This window comes from Manacus candei, unplaced genomic scaffold (assembly GCF_025592945.1).
Source record: "Manacus candei isolate 608988 ecotype Guabito, Panama unplaced genomic scaffold, ASM2559294v1 h1tg000077l, whole genome shotgun sequence".
In the NCBI taxonomy this organism is placed as follows: Eukaryota; Metazoa; Chordata; class Aves; order Passeriformes; family Pipridae; genus Manacus; species Manacus candei.
The window spans coordinates 2,784,740-2,804,160 of NW_026138125.1; the positions used below are offsets into that span (position 1 = coordinate 2,784,740).

General features: G+C 45.9%; 1 protein-coding gene across 2 annotated transcripts; it reads left to right on the top strand.

Annotated features, from left to right (window-relative positions):
- Window positions 1-274: 274 nt before the first annotated feature.
- LOC127481251 (carnosine N-methyltransferase 2) lies at window positions 275-14,945 on the top strand. 2 transcript variants are annotated; one of them, XM_051810314.1, is made up of 9 exons: window positions 275-375; window positions 1,719-2,101; window positions 4,548-4,609; window positions 5,906-6,044; window positions 7,684-7,736; window positions 10,376-10,483; window positions 10,573-10,703; window positions 11,017-11,110; window positions 12,110-14,945. In XM_051810314.1, exons 2-9 carry the CDS (start codon window positions 2,076-2,078, stop codon window positions 12,463-12,465), a joined length of 969 nt encoding a protein of 322 aa, XP_051666274.1. In that variant the 5' UTR covers window positions 275-375; window positions 1,719-2,075; the 3' UTR covers window positions 12,466-14,945. The 2 variants fall into 2 exon arrangements, with proteins under 2 accessions (XP_051666274.1, XP_051666275.1); XM_051810315.1 differs by lacking the exons at window positions 275-375; window positions 4,548-4,609 and having other exon boundaries at window positions 1,841-2,101.
- The last annotated feature ends 4,476 nt before the right edge of the window (window positions 14,946-19,421 follow it).

Consider the following 19,421-nt stretch of genomic DNA (forward strand, 5'->3'; position numbering starts at 1 on the left):
CTGATCAAACACCAGCTTTTTCGATTTGCACGGAAAACTGAGTTCAGAGCGGATTTAGTCATGAGCTTGCCAGAACACCCGAAAACACGGCTTGCAGAGGGTACATCCTCCAAAGCCACCCTGCTGCCAATTTCTGCCGGCCAGGGCAGCTGCCCACAATGTCCCGTTGTTTCCAGCGCTGGGGAACAAAGGCTGTTGTTGTAGGCTAATGCCGGCTCAGTTGTGGCATGCGCCTACGTGGTATCCTGGAGCTGGGAGGGACACAAGGGGACACGGAGGGGTATCAGTACCCCCTGGATGTACAAGGAGGTTTCCAAGGGCTGCGCAACTCCTGGATGCTGGAGATTTCTCAACAGCTCCTGTTGCTCTGGGGAGGTATGGCTTCCTGCCGGGACCTGCGGGGTGTCCAGCCCTGGCGTTGTCATGGGGGAATGGAGGGGTAGCTTAGCTGGGACAAGGAAGAGGTGGCTGGGGGTCATGAGGCAGCTGAGATATTCCAGGTGCATCCACTGGTGCACAGTTGGTGTCAGGGGCTGGCACCTCTGGTAGGAATGTTTAGGGATTGAATTGACTGATGTAAAAATCACTGCTCAGGTGGTCAAATGGAGCCAAATCTGCGCTTTAGATCTAGCAAAGAGGTTCTTGTCTTTCCTCATCTATACAAAATATTTCAATAAGTATTTGGAATATTTTGGTTAGCAGTAGCAATGCAGTCATTTCTGGCTTAATGTGCTGCTGTGGACCTGCCTTGCAGCGGATAACTTGAATCCATTTGGAAGCCAAATCTAGTCTAAATCAAGGCAGGTCACTTGATGGTGAAGCCTCTCCACTTGAGGTCCCTGGTCTCAGGGATCTGTGTGGGGCAGGCAGTGTTTTGGGTAGCTCAGCAAGGGATGAGGCTTTATCTGTCATTTGCTAAATCCATTCTACTCATTGCCCTCAGGGGAAGGGAGTGAAGAGGGTCCTAATGCTGCTCTTTGCACAAGCAGAATTCACTTGGAAATAGAAAGTCATTAAATCCTTTCTTTTTTTACATTTGTGTTACTAGATTTTAGGCAAAAGGAGCATCAGTCCTGTGGATGTGGGCAGGGGAAAAGCTGATGCAGGGTGCAGGTGACAATTAGGATTTCCTGTATTTGGAACAGCGACCACTGCACCTTCTGCTGTGTTAGCCTCTCCTGGGAACCTCCAGCCACCTCTGGCTTGGACAGTTGTCCCAAAAAATGCTTTCTTGCCTTCTAATCCCTGCGGTTTAGCAAGCAGAGAGGGAGCAGACTGGGCTCGCTGCCCCCCGTCCTGGCTGCCCGCCGACCCCCATTCCCTTCGTGGGGCAGGACCGGGGATGTGCCGGGCTGCCCTACTGCGGGGCTGCAGTGCTCGCAAGAGGTGCTGCCATTATGCCCCGTTTCCCCCTGAATCAGAGATGGAAAAATCACTTGCTCAGGTCTCTGGGCAATCAGAGCTACTCTTGTCCCTGGAGAAGGCAGGGATCTCTCAGTGCATGCCCCATCTATCAGGCAGCAGCGCAGCAAGGATGCAGGAAAGAGTCCCTTTCTGCCCAGGGCGGTGAGCACGGAGGAAGGTTTCACAGCACATTAAAAAGTGAACGCAAATAGCCTCCCGTCCGTCCGGACACTCCTCAGCCACTTCCACTCAGGCTTTAAAGGTTTGGAAGTCTCAATGTGTCCCTTTTTTTGTTTCTCTCCCCCTGACCGCAGCGCAGCCCCCGCGCCATGAGGACATCCCTGCGGACGCCGGGCCCTGCTCGCTGCCCGCCCCGGCCCCCCGCTCCTTCCCTGCGGGGCTCGGGTTTCCCCCCCTCGCCCCAGTGACGCTGCCTGTCCCGACAGGTGCCGGCAGAGCCGCGGCCGCGCTCCCGGGTCGCCCCCAGCGCCGCGGGGTTTGAGCGTCCTGCGCGGCGCGGGCGGCAGGTGGACATGCTGACCTAGGGGCTGACCCCCGGCCCCGTGCCCAGCTGCTGTGCCACAGAAGCACAGAGCATTCTGAGCTGAAGGGGACCCACGAGGATCATCAAAGTCCAACTCCTGTGTCCCTGGACAGCATCCACCCCGACAATGGACGCGGCCCCGGAGGCGAAGAGGTAAGTGGGTTTTGGCAGGGAGCGGGATAGTGTTTCCCCAACATGCAGCTGTTTGTGTGTCACAGATGGGTGTGTGTAAGGTGGGAGTGGCAGAGGATGTGCCCATGTCCTGGGAGGGAAAGGGGCTAAGGGAGACTTTTAGCCCCTCCACAGCCTAAGTTTAGGTATAATTAAATGTATATGAGTTATGAAAATATTCTTGCAATTTGTGTTCCTAGAAAAAACTTCCTTAACTTAAAGGGGCTGCATCATTTAAAGCAACACTGTGAATTCCTTCTGTGCCCTGCACCTGCAGTCCATAGTACATCCTGCTTGGTTCGTGGAGGGAAGAGGTTTAACCTTGCTAATACAAGCTCCATCTTAGCTGGGACCTGTGACAGGACCAGCAGCCTGTGAGCATCCCACTCCCTGGCAGTCACCAGCTCCGTCCTGCTGTGGGCCTTGGGGCCTTGGGGTGGGCAGCACCAGCCCAAAATGTTGTATTCAAATTTTAAGATCTAGATTTTAAGCCAGATTTTAGAGGAAATCTATTTGTTCCCATTTTACCTTGCCACCAACAAGCTTTAATCAATCTTAGAATCTAACCCCTGCCTGGGGAGAAATGGCAAAAGTGTCAGTGGAAGAGTTATCTTGGTGTCATCCGTCCTGGTGAATTCCTGTGCTGCACTCTGCCCAGGTCACCTGGCAGGTCTCCTGGCACGGCTGGAAACATTTGACCGGTCAGAAATGGAGCTCATGCCCAGAGCTGTTCCTCTAGGGAAGCCAGGGGAACAGGGGAAGCCATGCTATCCCTCAGCATTTTAGTGGGACATTTGTTCTGAAAACCATCTTGCTGGGTCGAGTCAGCTGAGGGGACAAAACAGTCCTCTGTATGGGCAGGCAGAGATGGAAGAGGGTAGAGTGGAAATTGGAGGGACTGGCCTGCAGCCAAGCTGGAGCTTATGGAGGTGGGCTGAGTTCAGGCTTGTTCCTGTTCAACTTCCATAAGGCCTTTCCTGAGGAGAGGTGAGGTCAGGGTGGTGAAACCGAGACCTTTGAAGTTTCTCACAGGAGACAATTACATGGCTTTGGTACTGAACTCAGATGAAATCAACTGCTCTTGCAGGACTCTGGCAGTGCCCCAGCATCTCCAAGACTTCTGGGACATCTCAGTCCTTCCTTGCCTTCATTGACCAAAGCAGTGTGCTATTTGCACCTGTGGCCACTTCTTTGCTACCTGCCAGCAAATTTTTACATGTTTGCACCTCAAAGCCCCACCACAAGACTCCCTTCTTTACTTTTCCACCTCCTACCTTGTTTCTTCTTCACATGGAATTTTTTTCCATGGCAGAGGAGAGTTGTGGGTTGCTGTCTGCTATCTCAGACTGCTTCTCATGAAGCATGTTCTAACAGCAAGGTTTTGGGAGCAGTGATGTGTTAGGTTATACAGAGGTTATACAGGAATATCACCCTTAAGTCTTGCTGTGCATCTTGATGCTGAAATGTGGTTACCCAGGAGATGACTATTCCCTTTGCATAGACAGATCAGCCCAACACTTTACTTGCAGAAGTAAGGTCCTTGCTCCAGTTTAATTTCCTCCCTTCCTTTTTTCCAGTGGCACCTCATCCCTGTTTTATAGATGAGGCATGTTTTAAAAGGAAAGAAGATGGGACTCTATTGCTGGAGGTCTTCACAAAAAAAAAGCTCCCAAAAACTAAGAGTGAAAACATGTAACTGAATGAAAACATTTATGGCCAAATGCCCTCTTTGACTTTTGTCCTTCGAACAAATATCTTCTGCAAGTTACCTGATGTAATATTTGCAGCCAGGAAAATCTGAAGTAAAAAAAACAAAACAAAACAAAACAAACAAACCAAAAAAAAGGCAAAAAAAGCAAAGCAAAAAGGGTCCCTGAAACAACAGGCAAGGAGATATTTTAGCACTTTGGATGCTGATGCTCACTATAACCTTCTCCTAATTTCACTGCTCTTTCTTTTATTTCATCCATGATTCAAGTTTTTGCAGGGTGTGTAATATCAGTCTAATGCCTTCAACTGCATTGGCTGGTTAATGATTTTGCTGGGGTACAAAAACTTCCACAACACAGACAAACAGTGGTGCAGGTGGCCAGTTCTGGATGCCCCCTCCCTGGAAGTGTCCAAGGCCAGGTTGGATGGGGCTTGGAGCAACCTGGTCTAGTGAAAGGTGTCCCTGCCCATGGCAGGGGGTTGGTACAAGCTGAGCTGTAAGGTCCCTTTCCATCCAAAATATTCTAGGATTCCATGACTCTATGATCAGCTAACAAAGAAGTTTTGACTTCCTTTAGTAAAAAAAGAACAAATCATTGATTATCAGGAGAAAAAAAATCTGTCCTGGAGCATCTTCCCTTTGTTCTGCATTTTCAATGCAGCTTCAAAAAAACATACAGGTTCTTCAAATAACTGAAGTGCTATACTTTCCTTACAGGAATAGTTTCCCCAGCATGAACTTTGAAGCAGAGATTCTGACAACTCCACACGATAATTCAGGTATTTGGGAGAATAAAAAAGGAGAATAAAGTAAAATGCCCACTCACCTTGCTATCACTATAAACATATTTTAATTCTTTCGGAGATAGAGATTGTTTTAAAAAAAAAAAAAAAAGAAAGAAGCAGAAAGGCAAACTGCAATTCAGGTGATTTCAGGATTATGTTAGGGTTTAGTTCGAAGTGTTGAGGGTAGATGTTGATATTTTTCTGGACCAGAAACACAGCTGTCAATGACATGTGGTTTTGGAAACAGCAGAGTCATTTGAGATTGCACAGTCCCGGATGAGATATACAGTTTTCTTATCAGTGGCAACTAAAAGCAGATGATAAGAAAGCAGCTCCCTGAAAGGCAAAAATCAGGACGATGATGTTCTGCTGTGTGCTGCGCTTCATCCTCATTTTGTCTAGGAGGAAAAGCTGATTTTTCCCCACTGAATGATGCCTTTCCAATGTTGATCTCGCACACGGAGGCTGGCACTACAGACCCAGAGCCAGGACCCATCTGCAGGGTATCTTCCTCTGAACCTCTAGTCTTAGTCCTGCTATAGGTCCTCACACCCAAGCAGTTGGCCAGAGCTTGTGCCCTGGCAACAGTTCTGTCATTAGGATGAGACAGCAGGAAAGGGAGTTTTTACAAAAATTGCTTGCAACCACTGGAGTATCCCTGGTTTCGACTCTGAGAGAGAAATCTTGTTGTCAGCCAACCACATTTGAACACGAGCCCATTCAGATGAACAGTTTTGATATCAGTTGCACTCCTGGCCATGAGCTGCAGTTCCCAGCAGGGAATTCACCCCCCTGGCAGCCCATGTCAGTCCCATGCTGGCGAGAGTCAGAAATGAGGTGCACAGAGTTGACTATTTTTGCTTCAGCTGCAGGTGGCAGTTTTTGTGTTGCATCACCTCTCCTAAGAAGTGTGTCAGTAGCTGCCCATCTCAGTTACACTGCCCAGCATGGGCACGAGTGATGGGCCCCCCACCAGGTGTGGACCTGCTGTGCAATTCCCTTCACATTCCTAGAAAACCCCCCCCTCATATCTGCCTAAGCATTTTGGAGACATTTTCCTCGGGCTTACCTCTAGTGATGAGGCACTTAACAAAAATGCTGATGTCAAAGGATATCCAAGAATAATTTTCAAACCATGAGTGCAAACCGGTTGGAAAGTGCATCCTCTGCATCGTCTTCCCAAATCTCTCTCTCCTGTTGGGTTGGGTTGGGTTTCTTCCATAAGGTAAGTGCTTTGACCCTTCACTTGCCTTGAAACGACTAACATGCAATCCATATTTGTTTCTCAAGAGCTGTATACGATCCCTTCCATGAGAAGCCTCACAGCTGAGGAGTATGTGGAGGCCTTTAAGACATTTTTGGATCATTCAACAGAGCACCAGTGCATGGATGAGTTCAACAAGGAACAACTGCCCAACATCATGGCTGGGTAAGGATTGTTTCCACCAAGCTGGGAAAGCCATCTGTTATCCTGGGAGGGCAACCTGCATACCAGGGTCAGCAAACACATTTAAGGGATTTTTTGGGCAGGAACGAACTTTAATGCTTTTCAGTTTTAAATCCTCTAATAGTGAGTTACAGGATATTCTGCTAAAGGACTCCAGAGTATGTGCTATTTCAATTAATACACTGTGCTGCCTCTTAGCTTATGTTAAGGAAAGAATCAAGACCTCATTTTCACGTCCATCTCTTTTCATTAGCTGGTTTTCCAAGGATTAAATTTGGGGTTTTTTGGTTGTTTGCTTTTTTCAAAAGAAAGCTCTCATGCGGTCTCTTCCTGCTTTTGGGACTTCATCACACACCATCTAAACAGAAACACATTTCTAATTCTCTTCTAGTGACTAATTCTTGGTTTTCTCAATCCCTTAAGACTTCCTTATTTCTATCCTAAGTCGATTTGCATTGCTTAAGTACCAAATGATAATCAGTTTTGTGAAGTATTGATGTAATATATTAAGACTGGATAACTGCAGATAATTTCAGAACAGCCTAGATCCAAACCATAAGAAGCCCTTTCAAGTTTGGGTAATTTTTGGATGTTACAGCAACTGTATTCTCCATTGAGAAAAAAGTTTGGGCAGGAATTTTTTATTCTCTGGATCAGATATATATTAAAAATAAGAAATAAAATTATAATAATTCGAAGACTGTATTGGGAAATTTTTATCGTGAACTTAAATGATGCAAAACCTTGTGGCTTTCTATGATGCTGATTGTGGGTCTGTCAAAGGTCTTGACCCTCATTAGGTCTAAGGCTCCTTGGCTACTCACACCCTTCAGGATTTGCTGCTCATTCCACTCTTGTGGAATCCTTGCTGTGGTGTCTCCTGAGACTGTGTATGGGAAACTCAATTCCCCAACACAGTCTATGCCCAAGAGCAGAATAAAGCTATAAAGTAAGTCAGAACTGGCCCCTCATCCTTGAGCCAAGCAGTTATGAAATACTCTGCTATGAACCACATAACTGGAGTCCTTTAAAAAGTAATTTTTCTAAGATAAAAGTTATTGAAGATTCCTCCCAATTTTTAACCAAGATTAATGTTGATAAGAGATGATTGGTGGGTCCCTTCCAACTCGGCACATTCTGTGATTCTGTTATTTCCAATCACCTGGATAGCCTGATGGTTTTGCTTTCTCTGGGCATTTATATCCAATATTTTCTCCTGAGGGTGCAGAGGTACTCCCCAGCTCACCTTGTCCCTGCATTCTCAGCAGTGCCCACCCCAGCCAGGCGCAGCCCTGCTGCTCCCAAAGGGAGCCCTTTGCCCTGGAGATCCCCAAGGATTTTTTGCACAGTGCCAGCCACAGCCTGAAGGAAACTCTCTGGTAAAGGGGGAGAAACACTAGACCCTGGTACCTACTGCACTTTGAAATATGAGCTTGTGAATACTGGGCTGGCTCCCACCATACTGGTTATAGCTGGGCTCAAGAGGGATGCTCCAATTTCTATCCCAATTTTTATGCATAACATGAAAATTTCTGGGTCAATGTGTCATCCAAGCAACAAGAATGAAAACAAAAAGTCATGTGACATAGTGTGGTTGAGTAACACATACTTATCCTTTCAGTCTTGGCCATGGAAAATCGACTATAAATGTTCTGGGAGTTGGAAGTGGCACAGGTAAGGAGTGTGGCAGCACTGCTGATGCTGGGGAATGGGGGTCCCTGTGGGTAGCAGAAGGTTATTCTGAAATTTTGGGCAATGAGGATAATTACTCAGCATTAATGACAGTGCTTCTCACTGAAACAGAGAAGGGCAGAAGGAAGAGTGGAGCTGGGATGAGAACAAGGCTCCCTCCCTCCCTTCCTTCCCCACTTCCCTTCTGAAATGCTGCTGCTCGAATCTTTCTGAGCAGTGAGATGTGTGGGATTTTAGCTTAGTTTCTGCCTCTTGAAGACTCTCACCTGATTTTATATGCCTCAAAGCAAAGTCTCCTGTTTCTGATCAGGTATAAGAGCATCTTCAAACCTTGACAGAGAGACATCAGAGAGGTTCTTTCCACACAAAGTCCTGCCTTAGACCAACACACCTGAAGGGATCTCTCTTTTTGCTCTGCTTTTAGGGATCCCGGAGGCCAAGGCTGGGCAATGGCCTGCTCCCAGTACTGCAAAACCAGCTGGCCACAATCATTAGCATGGGGTTGCATCAGCTTTTTCAAGACATGTTTCTTTGTTACTGCTGTGTTTTTATCCAGTGAAAAGTAGAGTTTAACTGCAAATGATATTTTTCCCCAGAGAGAAACCCATCCTTTGGAAAAACAGCTTTAAAGCTAAAATTCTAAATGTATTTGTGTTTAAAAAAAACCAAAATCAAAAAAGTGGTGAAACAGCTAACTTTGCTCCTAGGGAAACTGGGATAAAATAAAAAGTAGAGAAAAGAAATGACAGTTAGATTTGTCAGAGTTTACTTTTGCTTTGAAAAGTATTTTCAGCTGAATTTTAAGTGCTAATACTTTCAAATGAAAGTATTTTTCTCACTTTTTTTCCCCTTGTTTTCCTGAGTAAGTGAAAATTAGCATTGGATTGTTTTCGTCAACTGGGAATATGTTGGAGCATATGAGAAAGCAAGCAGGAAGAAATAATTCAGTTCTCAATTACATTCTATTTTCATTAAGTAATATAAAACAGAAATCCTGACTCCAAGAAAACACAAGGGGAAAATGAAGTTTTAGCACCATCCTTAATTTTCCTTATGTCCTTTTCAGAAGAGGTTTTAATGGCAAAATAAAATCTCTAAAATTTCAGCTGTTTCCTGGCTGACTGCCCCTCACAGATGACAAGACAGTGGTACAGACCCACACCCCCTCAGCTTGCCCACAGCTGCATGAGCTGAATGTCTGTGGCTGGGCAGGGAGTGAGCTGGGATGGCACTGAGCAAAAGGTTATGTCTGATCCCTGACCTTTCCAGGCATTGACTCGGGTTTCACAGAGCCCCCAGAATTAGTTTAGTTGATGAAAATATTAATGGGGATTAGTGACCAACTCTACATCCTAAAAGCCTGTGTGCCAATCCAGATCACATTTTCTCACTCACCCTGTGTTTTCCCATGACCAGTTCCAGCAGCATGGGCCGCTGGTTGCCAGAGGGGTTTCATTCTTGTCCCAGCCTTGCTGTGGTCAGTGCTGAAGGGTTGTTGCTGGCAGGGCAAGCTGGAGCAGAGAAATCCCTGCTCTGGAGCATCGTATTTTACTGCTTCTTTTCTGCAGACAGCCTGGTTGAGGATGTTATTACCTGCTCTTGCAAAAAGACTGGATTAAGGAATTTTGCAGAGATGGAGTGAAAAAAACCAAACCCAAGCAGCTTTTAAGATATCCACTTGCTGTTGGTATACTCATTTGCCACTATCAGTGGCTCTAGGGCATGGGGCAGCGATGCTTTGCCTCCCATCTGCTCTGAGCTTGCAGGGAGCCCACAGCAGCACCTCTAAGGGCTGATGCTCCCCACCCCAGGCACTTAAAAACTGAAATTTAGGACTTTCTAAAATGATTCAGCTGCTTGCTATGGGGATCTTCCTTCCTGACAACAATGTTGGTCTGTGCACCTGCCTTCAGCTGATGCAGCCGCAGCCTCTTCCCTCGTGCCAACCCTGCACTGCTGTCACTTCATTCCTCAGGGGCCTTGGGTATTTTTTCTCCAATTTCAAAGGACTCCTCCTGCCCTGGATGCTTCTGTAGTGCTGGCATGGGTAGTATTTTCCTCCTTGAATTCTATTTATTGCAACACCTGCCAAAGATGACGACTTTTCTCATGGCTGATACATCAGCTGAAAGGCTAGGGAGGATGCAGTATCTCATATCAAGACCTCTCAGTGTGACATTTGCACAGGCAGGACTATTTTTAAGTCCCACCATCAGCCAGAGACAGGATTCTTGCTGAAGTCCTGACACGCTGCCCACCTCTGCTGTGTATTTACATAGTTCCAGGTGAACTAGGTGGACTTCATAGGCTTGGTAGATCACAGCATTTCTGGGAAAAAAGCAAAGTGACCTGCATGATGTCAAAAAAAGCTGGAAATTTCCTAGCGCCGGAGGACAGACTGCTGCTTGCTTCTCCAGAGCTTAGACTGCAACAGAGGAGCACCAATAGCTAACTTTGCAGGGCACATACACACAGTTAGATTCCACCATGCAAGACACAAGGTCAAATATGCCTCACTCCTGCTCAGGGGATTTCCTGGCAGTAGTGGTGGCAGATGCTCTGGCACCCGTTCATCACATTTACATCCTTCTTAAAGCAATGAATTTTTGTTTATTGAACAGGTGAGCAGGATTTGAAAATGATCAGGATACTGCAGGCTGTGCACCCAGGGGTCCTTATTGACAACGAAATTGTAGAGCCCAACCCACAGCACGTGGCAGCTTACAAAGGTAAGGCTGTACCTGCTGCCTGGGGTACAGTGAGGACCATCCATCTCCTGTTTTATGAAATTCATGGTTTTTTCTACTTTTAAAAACAGAGTTGGTGAATCAAGCTCCAGACCTGCAGAATGTCTCTTTTATTTGGCACCAGCTCACTTCCTCGGAGTACGAACAGCAGGTGAAAGAGAAAGGCACGCATAAGAAATTTGACTTCATCCATATGATCCAGGTAATGGGCATTGCTTTGACATAGGAGTATTAACTTTCACTCCCCCCTTAGTTTCTGATGTATGCATGAAGTTAGGATGATCAGGGCTTAGCATAGCTCTCCTGTGAGCAATAACTTCTGCAGGGGCTCCACAAACACCAAAGCTGACGATGCCCAGTCCTGTGAGGTGTCCCTAAATGTGTGTGCTGAGTCAGGACAGGTTGGGAAGCAACTGGAACACAATGAAAACAACTCTATAGAAAGAGTTTAAGGCTTTGGAGGGTCACTGCACTGTGGAGGAGGAATAATGGCTATGTGTAACTGTCTCTTCTAGATGCTGTACCGTGTGGAGGATATTCCCAATACTATCAAGTTTTTCCACAGCTGCCTCGACCTTCATGGTAAACTCCTGATCATAATTTTATCGGGTAAGTGGGACCTTTTATTTTTTTTGCTTCATATCTGGAGTTTTGAAGAACTTTGAATTTGAGAGCCACAAATGTTTACCTGGGGATTTCAGTAACACTTATTCTGTATTAGATAACTAAAACTAGTGCTGGATTTCATATGGAGCATGCAATCTTGGGCTTAGTCTCTTGGATCACAATGTCTAAGGCACAGATTTTGTGTTCTTGCTTCCCTGCTTATGAAGATTTAGTAGACGGGAGTGTGGCTGTTTATGAATGGGAGTCAATCCTTCTTCCTGGTGAAATCAGCACTGTCAAAACACAACCAGAGCTCTGGGTGGGCCCAGTTTTGGTGCTCTTATCTCTGCCCAGTGGTGGTCCAGACCCCAGCAGGACAACAGATGCCGCCAAGAGCTGCAGGCTTTATGGTAGGACAGGAAAAAGAGGCACTTATAACATGGTGGCATTTATTAAAAACAATAGAGTGCTTTATCCCTTGTGTCATTCATAAATCCTGGGCTCATGGTGGGGTGGACAAAGCATACTTTCCCATGTTTGCCATTAAAACTCTCTCTCACATTGCCTGTAGGCTGTTTCCCTTGCTCTTTGAGGCTATTTTTCCAGGTATATATTCTTTGATGTGTACTTAAAATCGAAGTTTGATGTATAAAAACATCTGCACTATTCTAGCCAAGAGACAGCTAACAGGTAGTGTGGATGTTCAGGGTCAGCATGTTGGTACTTCTGCATGTATCCCTCCTTCTGGGCAATCCCAGTGCTGGAGACCATCACCTAGGAGTTTCCTTTAAACAGCAGAGTTTTGGAGGGAGGGAGGGAGGGAAAAGAGAGTTCTACCCCTCTTTAGGCACAGACTTTTATAAGTAGACTCAAGTAAGGGGAAAGCACTCCTCCTGGTCCTGGCACAGCCTGGGGAGCATTTCCAGCTCATTTCGCAGGTGCATTAGCTGGTGTTTGACTGCCTTGGCTTTGCAAAAGTAACCTCCCCTCCTGCCCTGGCAGACAGCAGCGGGTGGGCCAGCTTATGGAAGAAATACAGGGACTGCCTGCCTTCCACCGACAGCGGCCACTACATCACCTCCAGCGGCATCACGGATGTCCTGAAGAGACTCGGAGTCGAATACCGCGTGTACGAGTTCCCGTCGGGATGGGATATCACCGAGTGCTTCGTCGAGGGGGACGCAGTTGGCGGCCTCATGATGGATTTCCTGACGGGGACGAAAGACTTCCTGGGCACGGCGCCGCCGGCGCTGCGGCAGCGGCTGCGGGAGGCTCTGTGCCAGCCCGAGTGCAGCAGCACCAAGGACGGCAGGATCATCTTCAGCAACAACCTCAGCATGATCGTGGTGGAGTCCTAAAGCCGGACTGACTGCAGAGGGCACGCTGGGGTGGGGATGGGGGTGATGCAGTCACAGGAAAGTGTAGCATAGAAAGAAGGTGACTCGCAGGCAAGAAGGCAAGAAAGTGGGGCTCAGCTGCAGCCTGCCACTGCCAACCAGTGTCAGCAGAGCTGCCCGCCACGCTGGGACAAGCTCCTTGTCCTGGTAACGTCACCAGGTCCAAGATTACACCCTGGCTACTTAGTCCATCCCTAGGAGAATATTTTCCAGAAAGTAAAGAGCTCCATCTCACTAAAAGCCTACATGGACTTGTTTTTTAACAGCAAACATCCTGTCTGTGCTTTCAACACTGGGACTTCCACTTTTCTATGCAGCCAGCATGTTTGCACACCTAAAGACGGGTCTGCATGACCAGGGGCTGCTTTGCAGCCAGGAGGAGGCTACAGCCCTTGTGCTGGCCATGTACAGACCCAATGCTTCCATTTGTGCTGGACAAAACCAGCAAGATATCCCAGCTGCTTTGCACCCAGACCTGAGCTGTAAGTTGCTCTGCATTAGGGTATTTCACATGGTTTTGTCAATGTAGGTATTTACTACCCCAAGCCTCTCAGCATCTTGCAACATGGACATGTCTTAAAAATTTATCAGCCTTTTTATTTGGAGAATATTTCGGATCCCAGGATGATCCTTGCCACATGCTCTTTCAGGCAGATATTAATTTTGTTACTTTCTTACTACAGTTTGTCTCCATATAAAATAAAAGCAATCCTAAACCAAAAAAGTCACATCTTTTTCTGCACATATGAGCTTACAGAAAATGAAGAGCAAAGAGGTTATTTAGTTAAAAACAAAAAATATGCAAAATACCATTTTATGGGAGCATTAAGGATTTCTTGTAAGTGAGAAAGATGAGCCTGGGGATGTGGAAGAGCTGTGAGTGAGCTGCAGCTTGTCCTTATGCTGCAGCCCTGGGAGGCAGCTTGTCTGTCATTGCTACAGTACTCAAATATGGTGTATGTGGTTAAGATGTTAATATAGGTGAGATAAGACTATTACCACAGGGTCCTGAGCTCTTCGGGGGGCTGAAGGAGGTGCTGCCAGGACAGCCAGCTCCAAAGGGAGGTGCTGCACAGGATGCCTGCCAAGTTTGGCTCTGTATTTAGTGCCTTAGAGCAGTGCAGACCTTGGACTGACCACACAGGGAAAAGCTGCCTGCAGCCACAGCAGCCTCACAGCAAAGAGGTCTCAGGGCAGGAAACACCAGCTTAGATGGAAAATACCTGCAGGCACAGAGCCCATCTCCATGAACTGATTTTTCCATGCTTAAGCTGGATAGCACACACCTGTGTGCACCTGAAGGGGCTCAGGTACCGCTGCCGCCTTGATGTCTGGTATGGATCAAATGGCTTGTTCCAGCATCATGAACACATGGGTCAGCACACTGGCTTGCAAAACATTAGATGTCATTGTCAACCAGAGCCCTGCTGGTGCTGCTAAACCTATCCACCCCCCATTCACTGGCCATCTGCCCAGACACAGTTACTGCCAGGAGTAGCATCGCACCGTCTGAAAAGGTAATGAGCCCATGGAGTCACTGTAGCCCCATTCTGTCCTTCGTTTTTTTGGGGGGGTATGTTTTTTAGGTTTGGTTTGGTTTTTATCACATCTTTTTGAAGGGCCACCATTTCTCCTGAAACTCTTGTAAGGGAAAAAAAGAGAAAAGTAGTGGGAAAACAGTAGAATAATATCTCTCTGGCAGTACTGCAGCACCCTGGTCTGTAGGTACTGTTGCTGTTATTTCAAGAAACATCGATCCAAACTAGACAACCTCCTCCAGAGGAATACCTGTGCACCATACCTGTGCACAAGCTCTTCCCTTTGATCCATTCTGTTGTTTGTTCTATAGGCATCTCCTTTGCTTGTGCTGGCTCCCAGCACTGGGCAGGGAGTGTACAGCTGGGCTGTTGGGCAGGCTCTCAGCGCTGCTCCCATTCATGTTCTCCTTCCACTATGGAGTCCTGGGGTTTATTCCCAAGCGATAGTGATGTCTCCGGTTTCTATCTGGAAAGGAAAAACAAAATGTACCCCAAACCAGGCTTGCTTTTCAAGCTCCAAAGAACAATCTGTCTGTTAATCTTTGCAGGAATTTAGCACAGTCCAAATTCCCCCAGATCTTCCCCAGCCCAAAAGGTTTTTCATCCCTCCTTGGAGTTTCCTGACCAGGCAGACACATTTCCAATAAGCAGATTCTCAGCAAAACCCATCTGCGAGCACAATATTTACCCACACCATTGTAAATCAATGTGCAAATGCTCAGAAGAAAAGGAGCACTTCAAAGCAGACTGTTTAGTGACAGCCTGGAGAGATGAAATAGGACACCCCATTAAAAACACGGCTGCTTAGTGCTTTATCTGTATTTTTTCTTTTGATTCTTCTAAAGCAAGTAATTTATCAACGACTCTGCTTGTACCCCTGGAATAAATAGCATCTAAGTGTCTGTTCCATTTATTTATATATTTATTCTTCGGCGAACATGCTATTTAATAACTATTTGTTGTGCTTTTTACAAGATGCTCTCCTCCCACACGGAATTTCGGTTTGTGCTTTCCCAGCAGCAGGAGCGCGGCTGTGTGGCCACGAGAGGGCTGCAGCAGCCAGCGGAATAAATCCTCCTCCCAAAACGCTGGAGATGCTGAGCTGAAGAAGCAGCAAGTCGTCAGGCTGACAAATGCATCCAGCTTTCCTTGGTGGCTCATCGCATCCTGATCCCAGCTGCTGGGGACCACGCTTTTTTCTCCTGCAGAGTCACGGGCTCTGACTCTGATATTGGGGTCTGGTTTATAAAAAAAGTTGTGATTGCACAACACAGATGACACAGGAGATGCATGAAATCTGCTTTTGGGTTGTTTTTTTTATCCCACTTGATGGCCGAAGTGCTGCAGCTTGGCTGCCCCTCAAGGCCAGGTCTGCAGACAGCGAACCAGGAGTCACAACTAACCGGGGAGGAAAACACAAGGAAGGGGATGTCAGGAGTTGCTTCTGCTTTAGCTTTGAGCCAGATTAACCCTGCTGAGCTCAGGCCAGGATGAGCCCTACTCTGCTGCAGTTAGTGAGGAGCTGGTCCATGTCTCCCAGAGGGAGCTGTGCCACTCAGCACTACAGGTTGTTCCAGCCCAAAGCAAATGCTTTTGTGGATAACCATGTAGTAAGCTGCCCTGTGTACTCTGCAGCAGAATTAAGGCCTGCAAAGCCCAAGCTGCATTGTTTCATGTGGAGCAGTTGCAGATTTTATCCTTATTTCCAGTTAGTAATATGCCCATTTCAATGCAGAGCTCTGATTATGTGTTACAGTCCCCTAAAAAGGAGCTACAGAGAGCAGCTCTTCATAGCATCAAGGATGGATAATTTTAGTTTTACTGGGCCTGTATGAAGTCTTGGGGGCTGACTTTGAAGTGAATGTTAAGGCTTCTCTACCCATGAGCATCGCCAGGGGAACGAAGGTGGCATAGAAACTGCAAGATCTAATAGCTGATTTCTGAATAATCCCATTAAAAGACAAGCTCAGTAAAATAGTAGACCATATATTGAAAAGATTAAACCTAAGGTCAATCAAGAGGCAAAGAATAAAAATACAGAGGTTGAACTCTTTTACCTCTCCTTTTAATATTTGCCCAAACAAATCTGTTGAAGCTTACATCAAAGATGTAGCAAATCTTTGAGTACCCCATGCATTCTTCATAAATAAATACACCAAATAAATGCATGGCTGTAAGGTGAGATCTCCACTAGTCAGGAGCTGTACCATACCTATATTAATAGTTTTCATTGAGATACCAAGGCTTGCCCTGCAGTCTTTAGATTTAGGATGCTAGTTCTGGAGGTCCCTTGGGTGCAGAAACCTGAGGCAAGATCTAGATGAGGAAGAGAGGTTGCCACAACATTGTATCTAGGAAAACTGGGACATGTTTATGTCGAGAAAGTTGTCCTCTAGCTGACTGAAACCATGTGTCCCTGGAAATACTCTCAGATAGTCCTTGCTAGGCACAGAATTTGGGTTTCCTAAGGAACAGACTGTTCTCAAAGAGCTTTATGATGGGAAGGACAGGAGTAACTGCCAGCTCAATGTGCAGGGTCTTTTGTCTTTTGATGGAGTTAGTCCAGATGACCCAAAATATGATCCATCTCCCCAGGCTCTGTATCATCAGAGATGGCAGCATCCTGACGAAGCTCCCTGATGATGCTGTAGTGCCTCCATGTACTGGTGGCAGGATCGTGCTCACCTTTCTGGAGCCTGCAGAGGCCTTCACAGGAATAATAACCTTCTGGTCATAACTCTAAGAAGGTGTTTATTATCCTGCTTTTCAAACTACCATTTTTTTGGAAGGTCATATCCTTCAGACTGAGAATGAATGTCTAATCTAAGTCTAAAATATCTTTGTTATTGACCATTGCTCCTTGCAGTCACGCCACTCCTGTACTTAAATATCAACAGAAATTTAAATCTTGCTAGATGTTGAGAGTTCTGGTTAAGTCTCCAAAGACATCCATGGACCAGGGCATGGTCACTCTGCTACATGCCAAGCTGATGGCACATCAGACAGCAAAAGCCTGGATATCTCCTTATTTTGCCATGGACACAGTGGAGTGATGGTACTGTAAACATTCTGGTAGTGCCATGATTGCATCTGTCCTGTCCCAGCAGAGGAGCTCTGTGGCTCCTTCTCACTCAGGGGCAGCCACCCAAACTCCTGGCTGGGGGATGAGCACCTTGGGGTCTGGACAGTTCCCCCTGCTTCTGCTCCACCAGCCCAATTCTTCTTGGACATGCCAAAATTCAACTGCCCTCCTGTTTAGAAAACACAAAGAAAACACAAATCTTCTGCCACTAGAATTAAACTGCTTCCCATCCCTAAAAATACCCTTATCAATGCAGATGTTTATTGCAATCTGTCCTAAAAGAGAAAAAGAGATAAACTGACATCTTAACCTTCTAATGCAAGTCTGTTGTGTGACCAGCCTGGCATGGGAGCTGGGGCTGTGCCTGGACACCCAGAGGGGGCTGTGGACCAGCCCCCCTGCACTGCATTGTTTAAGACCATTGCTTTTAGCTAAAGCAGCAGCTGTTGCAAAATGCAGGAAATGTATTGTTCATCCCCCATTCTCCTTTAATTTCTTGTTAACAATAAATAAACAAATAAATCCCTCCAAGACAAATGTTTGGAGTAGAAGCTCCAGCTGGAAGGATCTCGTGTCTGAAGGAGGTTTGTGGAACATGTGAGATGGCCAGATCCCAGTGGGGCTTCTCTTCTCATCTCTGAGAAGGAACAGAGAAGAACAGAACAGGAGTTCCATTTCCAGTAGCCAATTCCCATAGTCTGATGACACTTTAGATTAGACCTGCCAGCAAGCTGGTAGAGAAAACATATGTTTTATCATACTCTGTAGTGATGGTACCACTGGTGGATTTATAAATGTGACAGAGAAATTTTCAGATCAGTCTCCAAGTCCCTATTGCTTTGTTAAAATTTTTTTGCATCCTATTATCACTCTGTATGTATCTGCCAACAGCTGATACTATAGATTAAGGAAGATTACAGCTCATTGCTCCAGTGGCTGTTTTCTTTGGTATTTAACTCTACTGGCATTTTGCCATCGACTTCCATCTGACAAGACCAAGCCCCTTGCTTTTGTAAACACTTTGCAGTGCTTTCCTGACTCTTAGTGCTTTTACTTTATAAAGTATCAAAATGATCACACAGAGGATAAACGTTTTGATTTTATTATTTCTGGAAGAAGAGCTAATATACTTCCAGTGCTGACCAAACATTCCACCAGGTCTTGATTTTCCGTGTAGATAAATGTTGACTTTGTTTTTTTGTGCTCATGCAGATCATGTCATTTGTTATTTGGGAAAAGTGGATGATATTTGAGGAAACTTAGAGAAAAGTTCTACAGATTTAATAAATTTGACTCATGAACTTTCTCCATTATTGACTATCAACAACCGGTCATTCTCCAGTTTTATGCACTGGTAATCCACTTTGGGATGTAAAGAAATCCTTGTGATTCTTATGATCCAACACAAAGCAGAAGTAATTAACACTGGAGAATCAATCAACTCAACTGTTAAGTATCTTCAGATTAAAATTATTCACCCAACTTGTGCCAGGACTTGTTTTTATATGTAAAAATAACAGTGACAAAAATACAAATTTTTGACCTAGACATCTTTCTTATTTAATTCTTACAGATTGTCTCCAAGGCCTCATCCTTCCCAGGTACCTTCTCTGGCAGAGCATCCCCCCCACCATCGACTTATCTCAAGGCAGCCAAAGTAAGGAAAACTTTCCTCCTGGGCTCTGAGGACCTGGGGTAATGGCCAATCTTGGTCCTGACTTACTTGTAATTCCTACCAAATATTAATGCAAATTTCTTGCTTGAGAGCCTCAGGCGACATGGAACAAATGACATGCGTTCATCTGGGTGTTTTACTGGGAGCATCTCACCCCACTACAAATGTCTTAAAAAAACAACTGTGTGGCAGAGCTGTATTTTGCTTCCGCTCCCCCCCAGCAAATACAGTTCCCAAATTCATTCTTGTTTTGGTGGGAATTTAAATAAATCTTCCTATTCCATCTCTCAGCCACAAACTGCTTTTGAACACAATTAACATTTATACTGGTCCTGGAGCCTTGTTTATTTATGTGTCATAGCAGTCCCTGGAAAGCGTAAGAATACATAAAATTTCACCCAGGCTTAAGACAAAAACTCCACCTTGACCAGAACCCTGTGCTTTCAAGGCAAGGAAGGAAGGAAAGTTATTCTACATCTTTCTTATACTTCTCCATTTCTCTCCTGCCTTTTGGAAACCTGTTGGTCAGACACTTCCTGTGCTGAAGGCTGCATCCAGGCAGTCCTCCCTCCCCTTGCCTTTCCTCATTAATTTCCCTAATTTCTTTCCATGTGTTTTTCAA

What these genes read in the sequence shown, in the direction of transcription:
- LOC127481251 (XM_051810314.1), top strand. Translation starts at nt 2,076, where the DNA reads ATGGACGCGGCCCCGGAGGCGAAGAG. An exon ending in AACTCCACACGATAATTCAG is followed by an intron (nt 4,610 to 5,905) that starts GTATTTGGGAGA and finishes TTGTTTCTCAAG; the next exon opens with AGCTGTATACGATCCCTTCC. An exon ending in GGGAGTTGGAAGTGGCACAG is followed by an intron (nt 7,737 to 10,375) that starts GTAAGGAGTGTG and finishes TTTATTGAACAG; the next exon opens with GTGAGCAGGATTTGAAAATG.